General features: G+C 41.4%; 1 protein-coding gene across 3 annotated transcripts in view; it reads left to right on the plus strand.

The window, feature by feature from the left end:
• Positions 1 to 1,803: 1,803 nt before the first annotated feature.
• Positions 1,804 to 20,167, plus strand: part of FBXW4 (F-box and WD repeat domain containing 4) — an 85,442-nt gene continuing 67,078 nt past the window's right edge. Inside the window, exon 1 of one of the 3 annotated variants that reach the window (XM_030808111.1) lies at positions 1,804 to 2,740. In XM_030808111.1, coding sequence (XP_030663971.1) covers positions 1,950 to 2,740 — 791 coding nt within the window. In that variant the 5' untranslated portion in view covers positions 1,804 to 1,949. The remainder of the gene's footprint in view (positions 2,741 to 20,167) is intronic. The other 2 variants (XR_004028979.1, XM_003255373.3) reach the window with 2 other exon arrangements.

Raw genomic sequence — 20,167 nt, forward strand, 5'->3', positions numbered from 1 at the left:
AAAAAAAAAAAAAAAATTCTCCATTAATGAAAATAAAGTAAATTACACTTGTGTGATTATGGATTTTAATCCTGATTTATGTTGGGTTAAAGAAGTTTTAGCGCCTCCACTAAAAATGAGATAGAATATAGATGAACTACTCAGCTTTACTATGTATCCTGAATGAGTTAAGTACTCAAACAGTAAGAAATTACAAACATCTCTAATACAAATCTAAACACAAAATGCAGGAACCATATTCCTGCTATATCATTTGTCTTCCTTCTTGAGTAGCTCATAGTACACAAATGTAGCAAAATCAATAAATGTTGAACTCAGGACACCACCTAAATGTGAAGTGTTCCCGCCTCAATAGTCTTCTAACAGTAGGATACCTGTGAATAAGTAAATTTCTTTATAATGATCTCTAAAAGATGGCTTAAATTCTTTGGCTGCATTGAAATCTATAAAATATTGCTTTCAATAAACCACTGCCTTGAGTTTGGAAATCGTTTTCTACACCAAGTCTTTGTTGCATTTGGAGGCGGGGAGGGATGGCATTTTTTTGTAACAGGATTTGACCTGTAACTATTATTAAGAATTTTCTTAGAGGAGTTCAAAGCATTTTACAGGGATCATCTCATTTATCCCTCGAAAGTAAGGCAGAGGCATTATCTCCACTACAGATTGAGAACACTAAAAGGCCAAGATAGGTGGGGCTTTTTGTTGTTGTTTTGCTAAGATCAAAAAGTAATTCTAGGGCAAAGCCAGATTCCGGTCTGACCTTGTTACATGATGCTTCTTGCAGCACCATAATACAATGTAGTTGCTTCCCTAGGTTTCTCTTTGGCTATGCTAGGTGTTGAATAATTTTCGGGGTCAATTTTTATTCTTCCCTGCTCCCTGAAAATGAGTGTTAAGATGTAGATAAGTACAAGAGAAAACTCCCCAATCCTTCCTATCTGGATTTGGAGTACAGGATAAACAGACAGAAACTGGCATCTTCCTCCCCTCCTCCAAGTTTTACTGCCTAGCCCAATGCTAATAGAAAAATAACCCGAACCACAAATGCAAGTCCCATGTATAATTTTAAATTTTCTAGTAGTTACATTAAAATATATTGTATTTAGCCCAATACAGCGTATCCAAAATATTAGCACTTCAACACGTAATCAATATAAAATTATCAATGAGATATTTTGCATTCTTTTTTTTGCATGCCTTCAAAATCTGGTGTGCATTTCTCACTTATAGCTCATTTCAATTTGTATTAGCCACATTTCAAATGCTCAGCAGCCACATGTGACGAGGGAGGACACTGTTGGACAGCACAGGTCTAGACCTCAGGAGCTCTCCCTTCAGATTAATGCCATGTGAATCGAATGGCTGGTATGAAGAATGGATGCTGAGCCCTTGGAGAATCAACTTGCACTTGGGTGGTGACTGATAAGAAGCCCTAGCTGTGCCATTTCCTGATACATGACTGTTTTTGAAGTTATGGACTCAGGATCTAGACGACTGTAAATCCCCAAATATGTCTAACACCCAAGCTCACGCGAGGACCGTGCTTCCCGGCCTGTGTGAGAACCGAAGCTATGGAACCTGTCAACTTCTAGGGCTGCAGATTCGTTGGGCCCTCACATGTGGCCCTTGGAAAGGAGGCATCACTCGAGGAAGAGGAGGGCTTCTAGAGGGGCAAGGCCACCCAACTAGGGGCTTCTTGAGGGCAGGTGCTCCAACTGGCCGCTTCCTGAGGGCAGCGGGTCCTCTTGCGGCGTCAGGCAGGGCCCTGAAACCGGCCTCACGTGTTTGCAGCACGAACTCCTGTGCTTCCACCAAGCGCTCTCGGGGATGCGGGGGTGTTGTCAGCGCCCTGGCCCCAGCCCGCACCCCGAAGTGGCTCCAAGGCCGCAGGTGTGAGGGGCGTGCCCAGGGCTCGGCCCGCGCCGCCCCATGTGACCCTGTCCGACATGGTGTCGCCTCCTCCCGGGGCGGCGGCGGTGGCGGCTCGGGCTGGGCTCTGCGTCGGGCCGGCCCCGCGGCCGCTCATGGGCAGCCAGGGCCGCTCGGGGCCCCCCGGGAACGGCGGGCCCGGCGAGGGCGAGGGCGAGGGCGGAGAGGCGAGGAAGCTGCAGGAAGGGAGGGTGGCGAGGGGGAAGCGAAGGAAGGGGAAGGGGAAGGGAAAAGCGAGAGCGGGGCAAGGCGGAAGAGGAAGCGGGACGGAAGGGAAGCCCGGGCCGCAGACGGCGAAGGAGGCAGCGGGGCCGGAGGCTGACGCGGGAGCGAGGGCATGCCCAAGGGAGGAAGCAGAGGGAGGCGGAAGCGTGGAGGAAGGGGCGAGAGGCATCGTCAAGGGAGTCGAGGGGAGCGCAGGGGCCGGGAAGGAGGCACAAGGAAGAGAGTATGGGAAGAAGGAGGAATGGAGGGTCAGGGCTAGGCGGCGGGAGGGCGCCAGGCCGGGAAGAGCACAGGGACGAGGGGGTCAGGCTTGGGCCGACATCGCGGGGACACGGGTGGCCATGGCGGCGGCGGCCGGGGAGGAGGAGGAGGAGGCGGCTGCCCGCCCGGCCGCGGGGCCTGCGCTCTGGCGCCTTCCGGAGGAGCTGCTGCTGCTCATCTGCTCCTACCTGGACATGCGGGCCCTCGGCCGCCTGGCCCAGGTGTGCCGCTGGCTGCGGCGCTTCACCAGCTGCGACCTGCTCTGGCGCCGGATAGCCCGGGCCTCGCTCAACTCCGGCTTCACGCGGCTCGGCACCGACCTGTAAGCGTCCGCTCGCCCGCCCGCTCCCCGCCCCGGGCCGGCCCCGCGTCCCGGGAAAGGGCGGGGCGCCGCGGCCTGGTCGGCCCAGGGTCGTGTCGCACCCCCAGTTCCTAGGCCTACACCTGGCCTCCGCCTACACCCTTTCCCGAGCACTCTCGGGGACCCCTTTGCCCCTCCTCCCCAAGGCCTCCATCTGAGGCAGCCTCCCGAGAGCATCCCTCAGTAGGCACCCTCCCCGGTGGGCCGCTCCTCACAATTAGCCATCTTAGGCACTCCCTACAGCTTTCGATTGTGTGTTTTTGCAGAGGTTTAGCCGCCCCGGTTCCTTAGCACCAGAGGAGCCAGTCTGGTCTATGTGGTTCCTTCGTGCTTTGGACGATTCCTTGAGTCCAGGTCTAGGACTCAGGTTCCTTAAGTGGTCTATCATAAATTTTTGTGGACTTTCATCTTTCATCCTCCCTACGCTTTTCTAAAGGTTGTTAAGCTTCAGGGCTCGGACCTTAAGGGAAGGCCCTCGGTCCCAGTGTTCAGCCATAGTTTATGACTTCATATAGGCAGAGCGACACGAAAAAGGGTGTCTGCTTGAGGCAGGAGGCCGGAGTCTGTCCAGGATATGTATAAGACATGGTATTGCAGTTTGGCCTGTTTTTGGTAGGGTCTGAGACCTGTGAATGAAAAACTTTTCTGAACCACTTAAGCTGTTAAATAGGAAGGAAGAAACATGTAGGGAATTGGGGGAGTAAGAGCTTTCAGATTGCCCCCTATTCCACCCATTTTTTTTTAAAAGTAATTCTTTCTAGTACATTATGACAACATTAAAGAACGTTTTTAAAAACATAAAAAGCCATAATACCATCACCTCTAGACAATTATTTTCATTTAAAAGCCTTTTCAGTTGCACATACAACTGCTATCTTACTGATCCTAACAGAATAGGTACATAGTAAATGTTTGTGGGCTGTCCCATAATGAGATTAAAGAACATCCCTCTACTATTAAACTTACATGTTGTGTTCAGCTTTTTGTTATTATAGATAATAATGAAATAACGCATTTTTTAGTGACAGCTTTACTGAAATATAAGTCAAATGTCATACCATACATATTTTTTAAAAATTAGTTCCTTAGGATAAAGTCTCAAGGTGGCATTATAGCAAAGGTTATGGTTTGCAGAGGTGCTGTACCAAATTATAGTGGGACCAGCACAGAGTGAACAAATTTTCTGTGAGAATTTAGAAAATCTGCTACTTTAGTGGTCATTTAAGGTACCAAAGTTGTGTTATTTTGCATCTCTTTTACCACTGGCTGGGATAAATATATTTCCATGTGTTCGTTTCACCTGCAAGACTGTCTGTTCCCACTGTTTGCCCATTTATTACTGGGGTCTTCGTGTTTTTCCTATAAATTTGGAATCTTTGTGGGTCTTAGATGTTGGAATCTAGTCTGTCATCTTTGATCCAGATATTTTTTCCAGTCAATTCATTTTACTTTACTGTTTTACACTTTATTAGGCTCTGCCAGTCTTTTGTGATTTTTTTTTTCTTTTTCTCCCCAAAGCTGAGAAATTTATAATTCCTCCACAGACCTGATAAATCTGTTTCCCACTGGTTTTCTCACAAATTTGATTTTTTTTTTTTTTTGAGACGGAGTTTCACTCTTGTTGCCCAGGCTGGAGTGCAGTGGTGTGATCTCAGCTCACTGCAACCGCCTCCCGGGTTTAAGCGATTCTCCTGCCTCAGCCTCTTGCGTAGCTGGGATTACAGGCATGCACCACCATGCCCAGCTAATTTTGTATTTTTAGTAGAGATAGGGTTTCTCCATCTTGGTCAGGTTGGTCTTGAACTGCCAACCTCAGGTTATCTGCCCACCTCGGCCTCCCAAAGTGCTGGGATTACAGGCGTGAGCCACGGCGCCCAGCCTAATTTGATTTTTTAATAGTTAACACTTTCATCAATATCACTTTTGGTGCAAGAGGTTATTTCAACTTACTATTGTTGTCTACAACTTTGTTAAGTAATTCTCTTTTCCTTTGTTTTGGAAAGCTTATTTTGCCATATAATAAGTTTATATATATATAATAAATAATATACACATGTATATACACATGTATATACACATACACACACATATATGTGTGTATATTGGATCTATATCTGAACTCTTCATTGTGTGTCACTGATACAGTTTTCCATTTCCATACTATTTTAAATATTGTCACTTTTTGATAGAGTCTAGTAATCTGTCAGGGTAAGATTATCCTGTTGGATTTATGTGTGTGTGTCACTTCTACACTTCTGTTCAACTCCCCGTCAAAAAAAAATTCTGTACTTTTTCAAGGACTTTTGTAGTTTTCCTGATAAAGTTCTCACATATCTGTTGTTGCACTTACTCCTATGTATTTCCAAAAATATTATGCATTTCGTTTTTATTGCAAATATACTCTCTTCAGTATGCTTTTTGGTTGGGTATTACTGAATATAGAAGACTAGTCTACTCTTGTAAATTTTGAATTTGATGGTTTTTTATTCTAGGATGATTTTGTTCATGATAATGGTTCCTTGGGACTTCTTGGGCATGCAGTCTTGTCACCTGCAGAAATAGTTTTTTATTCTCTTCCTTTCTTGTAAGAATAACTCTTTCAAAGAATATTATCAGTTGACCTATAAGAGAAGTCTAAAGTGACTGGAACCCAAGCCAGCTAAGGCAAAGTTTGGCTTTCTCTCTCTTCATATAGAGATTGAGTGAATGAATGAAAGAATTGGTGTTTATTTTCAAATGCTCTAAAAGAGAGATATTGGGAATGAATCTACATTCTGTAGCAGTAATAACAACAAAAAAAAGAAAGTGAATTTATGGTGTAAAATGCTTTGAGATTGCCAAATGATATGGCTTTATTATTTATTAGACATGTGTGTTTTGATTTCTCGCCCGTGACCTAGGGTAAGGTGTCCTAAGGTAAAGGTGGCCTTCTAGGGAAGTTATTTTACCATAGCACTTGATAAAGAGCAGGGTCACTGCTCGGGTTTTCTGGATTGGGGGAAGAAGTTATGTGTGTTACAGCAGGTGGAGAGAATGTTTACCAGTGTGGTCCGTTTCTGGACAGCTGCAGAGACTTAATAAGCCACTGAGAGAGGTGGTTGTCATCCCTGGAGGGAGAAGGCATGCACCGCAGTCCACTTAGGGAGTCAGCTTACCCGGGCCCAAAGTACAGCAAGAGTATGGCTGCTTGGATAGTGGCAGGGCTGTCGTTCATTGCTTTGGGCTAATTAACTGCAGACTAGATAAGTGAGATGAGTTTTTATCAGCATTACACAAAACTTGATTTGATCAGAAGCCACGTAACCTCACTGGCCCTAGGTTTTATTACCTATAAAGAATGGGAATAACCTTGCCTGGTAAGATGAGGCTTAAATGTAGAATGCTGGCTAGTACAGCATTAAGCACATAGTAAGCACTCAATAAATTGTAAAATGCAACTTTTTAATTGTTTGGGTTCTCCTCTAGTTAGTCTGTATATAGCAAAAGTGGGGATAGTTTGACTTGGAGGTGCTGACTAAAGACAGAGGGGAGAACATGCACACACATGCACTCTGCTTGGTTTCTCTCACCTGTCCTGAATGTTTTTGGAAACATGACAGCAGAACCTGTGGACTTATGGCCTGCACTCCGGGATGAAGAGCCTCTTGATTCTCAGAAACACAAACTGCTAAGGTTTACTGACCTTCCGGCCCAGGGCAAGCCCCATTCAGTTTGGCTGTTCCTAACTGATCATAGCTTTGTTGAGTAAGATGAACTGCTTTGGTTCCTTGTGATTTGCTAATGGTCTTATACTTGTGCTTGAAGGCATTCTGGCCACTTTAAAACCACAAACAAACAATTTGCTTCCCTTTAGGCCTCTTGCCCGAACAGTGAACACTAATAGATATCCTAAGCTTTCTTTTCTTTTCTTTTTTTTTAAAGGGACACAAAGACAGTTGGAGTCAGTCATCTGATTTAAAATCAGTTTTGTTTGGAGATTTTATGAAGCCTGTTGGAATAGAAATATCCTGAATATAACAATAAAAATCAAAGAAATGTTTCATATAGCATCTTTCAAATTTTCCCTAAAGAGTAAGAGGACAAACTAACCTAGTTCCGTTTACAAGAACAAGACAGTAGAATTCAGCTGTCACTTGATAATGTAGACTGAATGCAAGAAGTAGGCATTATGACAGGGGAAGAACAGTGCTATCTGCAAATTCTGATACTGAAAATTAACAAACGCAAATAATGGAAAGAAAAAGTACATCTGTGCATGTAAAGCTATTTTGAAAAGATTCTATTGCCAGTCTTGTGTTAAAGAAAGCTTACTTGATCCTCTTCCTCCCGAATTAAGTGCTACATATTCTCAAACAGGAATTTTATTTTAAATAGCCTTTGAGCAGTACCTGGGTGCTGTCTTGCATTTGCCTATGATAGATTTGCCTGGAATTAACAATAGGTGTTTAGGGAGTGAGGCTCCTGAGGTGTTTGTCCTGGCATGTACATTCATTCCTGTGGAGGGGTCCTGTAGCCTTGGAGCTCTTTGAGGCTGGGGGCCTGGGGTATCTATTTCAGTGATGATTAACGTCCAGAGTGGTGAGATAGACACAGATAAGCAGAGTGTGTTTATTTGTTTTCAAATGATTGTGCCTAAGAGCATTTTCTTGGCCCAGAAAGCATATAGTTTCCTAACTCTGAATGGGGATGGTATTGCTAACTGGTTACATTTAAGGCCTAAACTGTGATCTTCAGAAAACAATGAACAACTCAAAGTAGCTTAGGCTTTCTCCAGTTTTCTGCCTTACCCAGGGAGGAGAGTCACTTATTTGTTCCCTAATTCACGGAATGATTTCACATATGGATGTATTTATTGTCTTCAGCGTTTGGAAAGGCCTTATTTTTAATGGTTTCTATGAGTTAATAAAATAGAGTTTAGTTTACAGGTTCAAAATAAAACAGTACACCTGTAGAAGCAGGACATGGTCTAGTGCAATCACTACCTCCAAATGCGAGCTGGAAGAATGGAAGAAGCCTTCTCTAAGACCATGAGAATACAGAAGCTGTTTATATCCTTTCCAGTCTTGTAAAACTTGAATGGTAGGGGCTGAATTTTCTAGCTTTCAAGGCAGAAACATGGAGAAACCCAATGTCTTCACAGTCTGTGAGATGAGCAATCTGTAGTATGAGTTCATACTGGAATGAGAGCTCTGAAAATATTTCAGTACTCCATGCTTTCATTTTTTTTTTTGCACCTGGAACCTTCATCTAAGGTAAAGATTGTGCGTCAGCTGCTGAAATCCCCAACTGACAGTGAGGTCACTGAGGAAGTATACAGGTTTTTTTAAAAATTATTTTTGAATGTGTGACTTAGAAAAGAATTACTTGTGTGTGACAACTTAACCTTAGCTCTGGGTTGACCCTGGCACTGGATTAGTTTCTGGTCCTGACATGTAACCATGAAACCAGGAGAAATTTAGGCAGATTCTTCTTGAGACCAGGCTCCAAAAATATTTGAAAATTAAGATGAGATCAACTGTTTGAAAAAAAGAGGAGAAAATGGGGTTTTGAATTTTCAGTGAAAATTGGCAGACTCCCTTCTTTGATCTGCAGAAACTGACTTTTGCTAAGCTTCAGAATTTACCTCAGGTGTGTCAACCATGAGTCAAGGTTGAGAATCCAAAGATTTGGTCTACGCTTGAGGAAAGTCCTTCCTATTCAGTAGTCTTGCTCAGATGGAACTCCAATTGTAGTCAATTGAATCAAGATGGTTATGGTAATTAAGAATATGTTTATGTACCCTGAATCATGTAAATACTTGAGCTTTCTCTAAAAGTGAGTATGAGACTATCTGGAGAAAGAATTTACCTCCTGTTAGAGGTTTGGCTGCCTTGTCTCAATTTTGAGTCAGTTCTTCATTTTATCCAAACTGTCCACATTGCCCTCCCTGGAAGTCTGGGCCACCCAATGGGCCCCTGTGCCTGCCGCCCCTCTTTAGCCTACAATTAATTGCCAGCACATTCTTTCTTCTTCCTCTTCTTTTTTGGTATTTGACATGAGCTCAAATTGCTGAGAAAGGTGACAACTGTGAAATGAAGACAGGGCTTGGAGACACCTTAAAAAATACATGCAAAGGCCACTAAATGACAAGAGCAGACTGCCAGGCTCTTTCAAAACATCACCACGTCTGTTGACTTTCCATTCCTTGTCCACAGCACAAAATTGGAGGTCAAAGAATCATAGGAGTTAGAGATGGAAAAGACATTTGGGGTCAGCCAGTTCATCCCTCCACCTTCTCCTGCCCCTGATTCCAAATCATTCCTTACATTATATTTTCTCCCCCACCTCTTGTACAGTTTTCACGGTCTTCACTCAACCCTGGCTGTCACCTTTGGGGAATGATGCTGGAGGTTCTCTCCAGTTTCTCCTTGGCAAAGAGAGATACTGCCTGTGCCCCCAGTTGACATTCATGAACTTCTTTGTTGGTGGTCTCAGCTGAGAGGCTGAAGGATAACTGGATGCCTCTCTGTTGCCTGGTGATGGGGCGTTTTTAGACAGAATTGAAGAGCGTTTAGTGTATGATGATATTGGGCAAGGGATATTGGGCAAGGGCTGGGGTGTAGGGTAGCCATTGATGAATTTGTTCCTAGACTTTTGTTGTTCAAGTCTCTTGACCTGGAGGGGGATTCGTATTTGTATGGAGTGTGTGGTATTGGGACAGGTGGGCAGAAATAGGAAATTACAGTGAATAGGAGTTTGATAGGAACCCTACCTTGGAGATTGGTAGATTAAACAAATAAGAAATACTGGTCTTGTGAGGTGGTAGAGGATTGTTTTAATAGTTACATGTTAGGGGAGAAATAGAGTGGTGGTTACTGTACAGAAGCTTCAGTTTAGAGTCATATTGGGGAGAACAGATGGGCCGGAAGCAAGTATTTTGGATTAGGGTATGCTGTTGATTTTGTGGTCTCCCCTTGCTTTAAGAAAGTAGAGAAAGAGAAGTCTTATGCTCACTGGCTGTGTGGGTTGGAAGGGGGAATGGTCATTTTTAGAGGCAGCTTTGGAGGGATACCCCCAGCTCCCCCGTCTTTTTCCAGCAGCTGTTGGGAGCAGTCCGAAGGGGGTATTATATTTCTTCTGGTAACTCTGCCAAGAATGAGAGGAAATCCACAATCTGTGGGTTTTGTAGGGGGGATGAGGATGGGGTGGCAGGTGATGGGACAGGGAAATTAAATTGTTTTATAGTAAATATGTTGAGATACTTTTCCTGGAAAGCTATTTCACTGAAAGGAATGATATTTCCCCTGCTCACTAACCCTGTAATTAGTTCATTCTCCTTAAAGAAAGGGAAATAATCTTTGAGTACCTCTTTTTCTGTTTTCCCTGTAGTTCCAGCTTTGACCTCCCATGTTTCTTTGAGTTTTCCTTTAGAAAGTCTACGTCAAAAAGTTGAATCAAGGTTCAGATATGGGTGGTATGTGTGTTTGTCCCCTCCAGAAGTGAGTTGCTAAGGGAGTACTTCATTCCTTATCTTGGATGCAGTTTGACTTTATCATAATGGCCTAGAAGCTGGAGATGTAAAAACTTTCTGGGTGACGTCTGGTTCATATTCTCCTCATCCCTTCATTCAGGCTGGAAGGTCACCAGGGATTTTGAAGTCTGATCACTTGGGTTGAGAACCTGTTTTGATGATTTATATAGAACACAGTTTCATGATTAAAAACAATAAAAAAAACCCTGGGAAGCAGAGCATTGTAATTATTTCTCACATTTCAGATGAGGAGTCTAGGGAAAAGTCATTTTGAAGGTATGAGAACAAAGTCTACCTCTTAGTCTGCTAGTGCCTAATTCATGAGTCACTTAGAGGAAGGCCTGTTCACCGCTCCCTGCCCCCCAAAAATCGGCGTCTGTCTTGCCATTGTTCATTTTTAGAAAGTGCTAGATCAGCCTTTCCAAAAGTTGTATTGTGGGATTCTTGAAAAACTAATTCTGTAATCAAATGAGTGGGGAAAATGCTGTGCACCACATTCCCTCTCTTGGGGATCACAATGTCTATTGGGGATTAAACACACTGACAAGTCCTGTGATGGAGGGACCTGTTTACTTTTGTTTCAGCCAGCATCATGCAAAATGTTTTGACCATAAAATTCTTTTTTTCACTGCTAAATATCTCTTTAACATCTTGCAGAACACACATACTGGTCAAGTGCTGTGCAAATACAGAACCTAACCAATGCTAGGAGGAAAAGGATGTGAACACAGCCAAGTTCTGAATCTTAAGCTCATGCACATAAAGGACCCAGGGTTATGCTTAGTGCTTCTGAAACCGTTTAGACATTTTTGACATGTGGGTGCCATGTTAAGATACTTTATCTGCTCAGATTTCTTCCCTTGAGCCTCTCTAGAATAAGAATTTGGAGGCTTTGGCTGAATTCTTGAAGATGTGGTATGTTAACACATTTTAAGGAAGGGCCTTTGGAGCTACACGTGTTGTTCAAAGTGTGACTTGCCAAAGGGAGAACCATGTTTTTGGAAACTCTTGCTTGAGCAGTTCCTAAGCAATGTCTATCAAAATACCTATTATGCTAGGACCATGGTTCTCACTTTTTGTGTTAAAGTCATAGTTTTGTATAATGTTAGAATTTTTGATAGTACATTAAAGAATTAAAGGTAAATGTCATTTTTTTTTAAAAAAGCAAGTTTCAGAAAATTGAAGAACCTGTTCATGATTATTTACACTATTCACTTGTTCACCTCTGGTGTGTTACTGTTTGAACAGTATTGTTTGCAGCCCTGACCTTGTTCTCTTATATCCTTTGAGGTAAAGTTCATATATGTTCCTTTGAACATGCAATCTTTATTTTATTTTCAGCAAATTGTATCATGGGCAATATTTTGGCTTAGTGTCTGATAGAAATCCCTGTAAAAGTGTGGATTGTTAGTTGAACAAAAATAAATTCTATATATTGTTTAAAATTTGATGGTGCACTTATTCAGGGTTACTGCTATACCACTTGTCTGCACAGTGATGATTGAGAGCCACTTTTAGAAGCACCAAGTGGTTTAAGACTTGATTCTGTGGAATTTATGACTGAATTAGACAAAAAAGATGATGTATAGCTGTGAAAAGCTAGCAATGCCTAGGTGTATGGTAGATTCCATCTAACAGTTCAGATGGCATGTTTGGAAGAGTCACAAAAGTAGAGGCTTTATCTAGATTTTAAAGAATGGATGAATTTGACTAGTCCCCAGAAGTAGCAGTCAGGGGCAAAGGTAGGCTGGGGCTAGCAATATAGGTGCAAGTGTGGGTATAGGAATGAACGTGGAAGAGATTGGCTTGGTGGGAGTCCAGTTGCATAGTGTGAAGCATGAAAAGTGAGTTGAATGGGTAAAGTGGGTTGACAGCTGGGGGTCTTTCAAGGGAGCTGTGGGTCAGTTCAGTCAGCTCCATGCCTTCTTTGTGCATGGTCTTGTCCTCATGCTGGCATGTTTCCTACAGTCTCCCTTCACTCTGAATTTTGGGGCTATTCTCTGTTCCTTGGCCAAAAGGATAAGCAATTTAACATGATATAAAGATTTTTTATTAATTTTGTTTGAACCTTAATTATAAACCTCTGCTACTGAAGCTATTGGAAGATTCAGGCTAATGCAAGTTTAAATGAAAAGTTAGAAGGTTCTTATCTTTGGCTGCTTAAATACTTTACACTAAAGCCAAGTTCTTAGCATTGATAGAAGAACTAGTGAGAACAGGCAATCTGGGGAAAAATCTGGAGAGAAAGAATATAAGAGAAATCAAGAGATCGTGTTAATTTAAAATTCCAAGCCCCCAAGGCCCGGTGCTGTGGCTCACACCAGCACTTTGGGAGGCCGAGGCAGGTGGATCATTTGAGGTCAGAAGTTCAAGACCAGCCTGGCCAACATGGTGAAACCCCATCTCTATTAAACATACAAAGATTAGCTGGGTAGGCCAGGCGCAGTGGCTCACGCCTGTAATCCCAGCACTTTGGGAGTCCAAGGCGAATGGATCACAAGGTCAGGAGATCGAGACTATCCTGGCTAACACAGTGAAACTCTGTCTCTACTAAAAATACAAAAATAAATTAGCTGGGCATGGTGGTGGGCACCTGTAGTCCCAGCTCCTTGGGAGGCTGAGGCAGGAGAATGGCGTGAACCTGGGAGGTGGAGGTTGCAGTGAGCCTAGATTGCGCCATTGCACTCCAGCCCGGGCAACAGAGCAAGACTCCATTTCAAAAAAAAAAAAAAAATTAGCTGGGTAGGAATGGCATGTGCCTGTAATCCCAGCTACTTGGGAGCCTGAGGCAGGAGAATCACTTGAGTCTGGGAGGTGGAGGTGGCAGTGAGCCCAGATTGCGCTACTGCACTCCAGTCTGGGTGACACAGTGAGACCCTGTCTCAAAAAAATAAATTAATTAAAATAAAATAAAATTCCAAGCCCCAAGCATTTTGTGTAACCCTGTTTTCCCCTCCTTGGCCTGGTGCCTCTTGACATGGCCTTGTTCTACACTTGGAGACACTTTGCTTTCCTGAGTTTCCATCCAAATTAGCAGGATGTTATGCTTATGGAAATCATGCCATCCATGCAGTTGGTCAGCATTAGTGGCTTTCAGGGGAATCAAGCTGTGAGATGGGACAGAGAGGGAAATTGATCTGTGTTCCAGGAGTTTTCTGATCTCAGAGATTATGTTGTTTAAGATGTCTTCGATATACATACACTTCCCCTTCCTTCCCCCCAGCCATTTTTCTTCAGACTAGGTTTATTTATTTGCTTTTGGTTTTGGGGTGTGAGCAAGGAGAGGGGAAGTGAAAGGTCATTCTAGATAACTGCCTAGATTAATTTCTGTCCCTCTGGACTCACTTGCCAAGATTTGAAGGGGCCAGATAGCTTACTGTGGGTACATGTTGTGTTGTTTTTGTTTAAAATAGGTCATATGCCCAGGAATGCAAACTCTAATGGTTACTAAGTGCCGGAAAGCTGAGAGGGAAGGGGCCTAGTGGAAAAATGAGCCTGAGGCAAGAGAAGGAAGGCTGGGAAAATGGCAGTTCAGCCAGGCCCACGGGGCCAGGTCCTCTGTGCATTAACATCCACAAAGAGATTTATTTACAGGGCACTAATCATTTTTTTGAGAGGAGCACCCTCACTTTACATTAGTAACCATATGGAGAAATGGCTGGCCAGAGGCCGCTTCAAGGATGGGAGCAAGGGTCCCTGGTGAATTCCAAGGGGTACCTGCTCCTGTCTTTTCAGGTACTTTTCTTCTGCTGCCTTGTTCTACTGACCCCCTTTGACTGGCAGTGACACGTTCCCACAGGGATGGAGGGATACCTGTTTTCAGAGAAAGGAGATATTTTAAAAATTTCTTTGGATTTTTCAGGTGCTGAAGCCAATAAAAATATAGATATGATTTGGCCAACAGCTAGGGAAACTGTAACCATCCAAGATGGTTAGACAAAAGATATGAAAAAGCTGAGTTGTTAAATTGTTTTTAACAAAGTAGAGCTTTTTCAAGTTAAAGCCAAATTGAACGTTTTTTTTTTTTTTCAAAGTCTAAATTTGAAGGACTACAGCCAAGTATTTTGATTACGAGATTCTTCTTGGGAGAGGATGCCTGCACCTGCTGTTTGGTAGCCGCTTCTAAAGTTCAACTCTGAAAGTTTCTTGGTGCTATGATCAAACCCTCAGGGGAGTGTTTTGACCCCTAGTAAAGTGTCACATGGCAGTTAAGTGACCAGGGAGGTGAGAGAAGTGCTGTCTTTATTCCAATTCAGGAAATATATCCATTCTTTTGTTTTCTTCCTGCTATGATCCAGAATATTCCCTTTTTAGTTTCATCACCACTCATTAATTTTAGACCTAATTCAAGAGAAGAGATATAACTGTAAACAGTTTCTTCCTTTATATCTGGGAGGGATTTGCAGATACGAGTAGACGGGGAAGTCTATTTTTTTTTTTTTTTTCGTTTAGATTTCAGTTCCTTTGGCCCATCCTGTTAAGTATCTTTTACTGTCCTCAGTAGTAGTCTGGTAGTGTAGGTGGCTCTATAGTGATTTAAAACCAGGGACTACATTACCCAATAGAATAATTCAGTAAAAGATTTTAGCCTTAACATGTGTATAGCCAAAACTGTTCAGCCTGAAAAATAACAAATGTTTGATATTGGAGGAACAATTTCTAATAGTTATAACTAAACTAATTAGAAGGAAAACGAATGATTATTAGAGTCACATTAGTGACAACACCATTAATGGATATTATCTACTACCTATACTTATGTAAAGATAATTAACTTTTTTTGTAGTGATTTATAACATGTATTGTACTTCGTTTTAGGTGTCATTTTAAAAAACAATTGTGTGAAATATTATCTTCATTTTATAGGTGAAGAAATGGATAATTAGAGAAGTTAGTTACCTGGGTTGTGCAATTAGTAAGTGGTAGAATTGGGATATAGATCCCAGTTTCCTGAGTCTGCCTTCTGTGCTTTTTCAATTTTATTTAATCTGCTCTTTAGTTAAAGGTAAATAGGAAGACATAACCATCAACAATTATGTGATATATTTTCAACAACTGATCACTTAATAAAGCACCATCTATTAACATCTTTAGACCTGTTATTATTATTATTATTGTTTTATTATTATTTTTTTTTGAGACGGAGTCTTGCTCTGTTGCCCAGGCTGGAGTGCAGTGGCACGATCTCGGCTCACTGCAAGCTCTGCAGTTCACGCCATTCTCCTGCCTCAGCCTTCCGAGTAGCTGGGACTACAGGCGCCCACCACCTCGCCTGGCTAATTTTTTGTATTTTTAGTAGAGACGGGGTTTCACTGTGTTAGCCAGGATGGTCTCTGTCTCCTGACCTCGTGATCCACCCACCTCGGCCTCCCAAAGTGCTGGGATTACAGGCATGAGCCACCGCACCCAGCCTTATTATTATTATTATTATTATTATTATTTTATTTTTATTTATTTATTTATTTATTTGAGATGGAGTTTCGCTCTTGTCGCCCAGGCTGGAGTGCAATGGTGTAATCTTGGCTCACTGCAACCTCCGCCTCCCAGGTTCAAGCAATTCTCTTGCCTCAGCCTCCCGAGTAGCTGGGATTGCAGACGCCCACTACAATGCGGGGCTAATTTTTGTATTTTTAGTAGAGATAGGGTTTCACCATGTTGGCCAGGCTGGTCTCGAACTCCTGACCTCAGGTGATCCACCCTCCTTGGCCTCCCAAAGTGCTGGGATTACAGTTGTGAGCCACCACGCCCAGCCTAGACCTGTTATTTATGGAGACATAATTTTATGTAGTGTCTCCCCACCTCTACCTTTATAAATTTAACTTAGTTTTAAAAAATACCATTACTTGCTACGTAGTTGTTGCCAAATGTTTTGCAATCCTCACATTTGTCATTTCTAGTGGCAGTATATTCCATTGCATTAGTATACTATTCTCCCCCACAGACAGACCTTCGGGCTATTTCCAGATTTTAGCTCTAATATATAGCTGCAGCTATAAATATCTTTGCAAAAATTTTTTCTTTTGAATTATTTCTTCGTGATACAGTGCTCAAAGTAGAAATGCTAGATCATAAGCTGTCATTTAATGACTTTTGTCTTAACAGAATTCCTTTCTGAAAGACTGTACCAGCTGAATGTGCTATAAGCAACATGTAACCAAATCTACACTCTTCTATCAAATTAAAGCTAGTGTCAGTTTTTTCTACTTAATAGATGTGAGGTGGTACTTTAAAAATTGTTTTAATGTACATGCCTGTAAACTATTCTTGGGGGATGTTTCCTCCAATGTTTTACATTGTGAACACTGTGACTGTCCTTATACTCTGTCAGACATGGATGATAGGGTGTTGGAGACAGGGTGTTATCTTGATAGATTTTTATCAGCTCCCTAAAAGTTTTAGAGATAAAACTTATATCTACAGTGTTAGTTAAAATTTTTCCCCTACTCTGTTGCTTTTAATCTTTTTTCCCTTCCTGTAGCATTTCAAATTTAATAGCATTAAACTCAAATACTTTATAATTGATACATTTCTATTGCTTCAATAGAATAATTTCTATTATCCCCATTTCAGTTGGGAAATTATCTTTGCTCTTCATTGAAATATGTATATATTTTGTTTTCTTCTAGTTAAACTTTTAAATTCACCCTCATATTTTTGGAATTTATTATATTGTGGTATAAGATGGCAATCTAAATCAGTTTTTTTCTCTTGATATTCAACAAGTTTTATCAACAGCATTTATTATTACTATTTTAATGACTATTTGAATATTACTCAGCCATAAAAAAGAATGAAATAATGACTTTTGCGCAACGTGGATGGAATTGGAGGCCATTATCCTAAATGAAGTAATGCAGGAGTGAAAACTAAATACGGCATGTTCTCACATATAAGTGGGAGCTAAGGCATGGGTACACACAGGCATACAGAGTGGTATAATGGACATTGGAGATTCAGAAGGGAGGAAGGTGAGGGGGGTGAGTGATAGAAAAATTACCTACTGGGTACAGTGTACACTATTCAGGTGACTGGTATACTAAAAGTCCAGACTTCATCATTATACAATTCATCCACGTAACCAAAAACCATTTGTACCCCTAAAGCTATTGAAATTAAAAAAATTTTAAAAAAGAAAAAGAAAAATTAGAAAATATGTAAAAACATAAAGGAGAAAATAAAAACACCCAAAGTTGACTATCCATAGTTAACTATGGGTGTTTTATTTTATCCTTCCAGTATTCTTTCTAGCCATGCATATTCTTATTCCCTCTCTCCTTTCCTTCTCATAAAGTCAACGTGCTATACAAACCCAACAGCACTAACTAAAGTGATTTATTTCCTTAGTTTACAATTTTCTGTTTGTTATATATTAAATTCATATCAGTTTGGGCCATTTCTTGCTTTCTTTTTTTAAAATCAAAGACAGTTGCTTATTGCTTATTTCCAATGGAAAAGAATATACTTTCTAGAAATATAAGAAATATAATTGCTCTTTATCAGCACTCATTGATATGCGTAAGGCATTGGGCAAATAAAAACAGTGCCTGGCATATTGTGAGCACCACATTAAATGTTGGTTAAATAAATTACAATTGGAATAATGATCCAGAGAGATTTATAACATTCTATATAATTTAAAAATAGTATTCAGTTGGCCAGATGCAGGAGGATTGCTTGAGGCCAGGTGTTGGAGACCAGCCTGGGCAACATGCATATATACTTATCTACAGTGAATACGTAGTTGCCTCTAGAGAGGGAGAGTCTTGGCTAGGGGTTTCGAGAAAGACTCACTTTTGCATTGTTAACCTTTCGTACTATCTGTGTGTGTGTGTGTTTTTTATCCTGTGCATTTATTACTTTATTAACCAAAAATAATTATTCTATACGAATAAATAAATGAAATAACACCAGGAGGCAGAATATTATTTAGCTAAAAGTGAATTAGGTATCTTCTTTCTGCCTGCCAAAACCATTCTTTCTAACCTGTGTCCATTAGAATCTTGAAAGCTGGACTTGCTTGCTGGCTTTTAGTAAAATGTGGTAAATGTGAAGGTATAAGTAGAGACTGGAAGAAATGAGTGTATCTTGCTGGGCGCGGTGGCTCACGCCTGTAATCCCAGCACTTTGGGAGGCTGAGGCAGGTGGATCACGAGGTCAGGAGATCGAGACTATCCTGGCTAACACAGTGAAACCCTGTCTCTACTAAAAACATTTAAAAAAATTAGCCGGGTGTGGTGGCGGGCTCCTGTAATCCCAGCTCCTTAGGAGGCTGAGGCAGGAGAATGGTGTGAACCTGAGAGGCGGAGCTTGCAGTGAGCCGAGATCGTGCCACTGCACTCCAGCCTGGGCAACAGAGCGAGACTCCATCTCAAAAAAACAAAACAAAACAAACAAAAAAGAAATTAGTGTATCTTTCTCTCCCTGGCTAGCAAATTTCCAGGCGGACATGGCAGTTATCACTCTTGTCCCAAGCAGTGTACCTTGTATGGGCAGTGGAACAAGCTAAGGAGACACAGGAGATATATGGGAGCCTAAAATGGAATTTTCAAATTCTTGCTCATAATTTCAAAATTCTCTTCAAAGGTGTACTCTCTAAGGGGCTTAGAGCTCTTCTCCCTATTGCCTATTAACCCATCCCCAAACAGTGCCATTCCTGTAGCTTGTGTGCTCTCTTCTCTTATTGCTGTTAGCTCACCCAGAAAGTACTATGGACACTCACCCTCCAATGTTTTGAAGAATTTAAAACTCATAGAAAAGTTGAATGAATTGTACCATGAACACTCATATATGCACCACCTAGGTTCTACAATTAATATTTGGCTGTATTTGCTTTATCATGCATTTCAAAATAAGTTACAGATATCAGTACATTTATCCCTAAAGGCTTCAGGGTGCATACATATCATTGACTAGAGTATAAGTTTATAGGTTTTTTTTTTTAAGAAAAATATATATTCAATGAATTTATATTTGCATAAACCACACAAATCTTGTGTATTATTTGATGTTTTTCTTTTCTCTTTTATTTTTTTAGAAAGTGAGTCTTATTCTGTTGCCTAGGCTGGAGTGCAGTGGTGGAATCACTGCTCACTGTAACCTCGAATTCCTGGGCTCAAGTGATCCTCCCATCTTGGCCTCCCAAAGTGTTGAGATTACAGTTGTGAGCCACCATGTCCTGCACATTTGGTCCATTTCTGACAAATGCATATAAACTTGTATAACCCAAGCCCCCTCAAGACTTAAATATAGAATATTACCTCAAAGTTTCTATATGTTCTTTCCTAGTCAGTCTCCATCCCTACCCTGGTGGTAATGACTGTTCTGATTTTTTCATCGTAGGTTAGTTGTCTCTCTTCTCAAGTTTCATGTAAATGAAATCATACACTACAATTTCTTTTGTGTAAGATTTATTTCATTCAACATAATGTTTCTGTGATTCATCCACATTATGATGTGTATCAGTACTTCTTTCCTTTTTTTTGCTGAGTAGTATTCCATTATATGAACCTACCCTAGTGTGTTTATCCACTTTCCTGTTGATGGATGCCTGGGCTGTTTACCACTTTTGGCTATTATGACTAAAATTCCTATGAACATTCTTGTGTAAGTCTTTTTGTTTCTCTAAGGTTATTGCTAGGTCATAGAGTACATACATGTTTAGATTTATAATAAACCGCCAGACCTTTTCCCAAAATGGCTGTACCATTTTGCTTTCCCACCAACAATGTAGGAGAGTTTCTTATTGGTCATTCAAAAACATATGAACAAATACAGAGAGGACTTCCTCATCAGGGTGCAAAGTCCTGTCAGATATACATTCTGTGAATCTTTTCTCCCAGACGACGGCTTGTGTATTCATTTTGGTGAGCAGATGTTTT

Source organism: Nomascus leucogenys, chromosome 3 (genome assembly GCF_006542625.1).
Source record: "Nomascus leucogenys isolate Asia chromosome 3, Asia_NLE_v1, whole genome shotgun sequence".
NCBI classification, from domain to species: Eukaryota; Metazoa; Chordata; class Mammalia; order Primates; family Hylobatidae; genus Nomascus; species Nomascus leucogenys.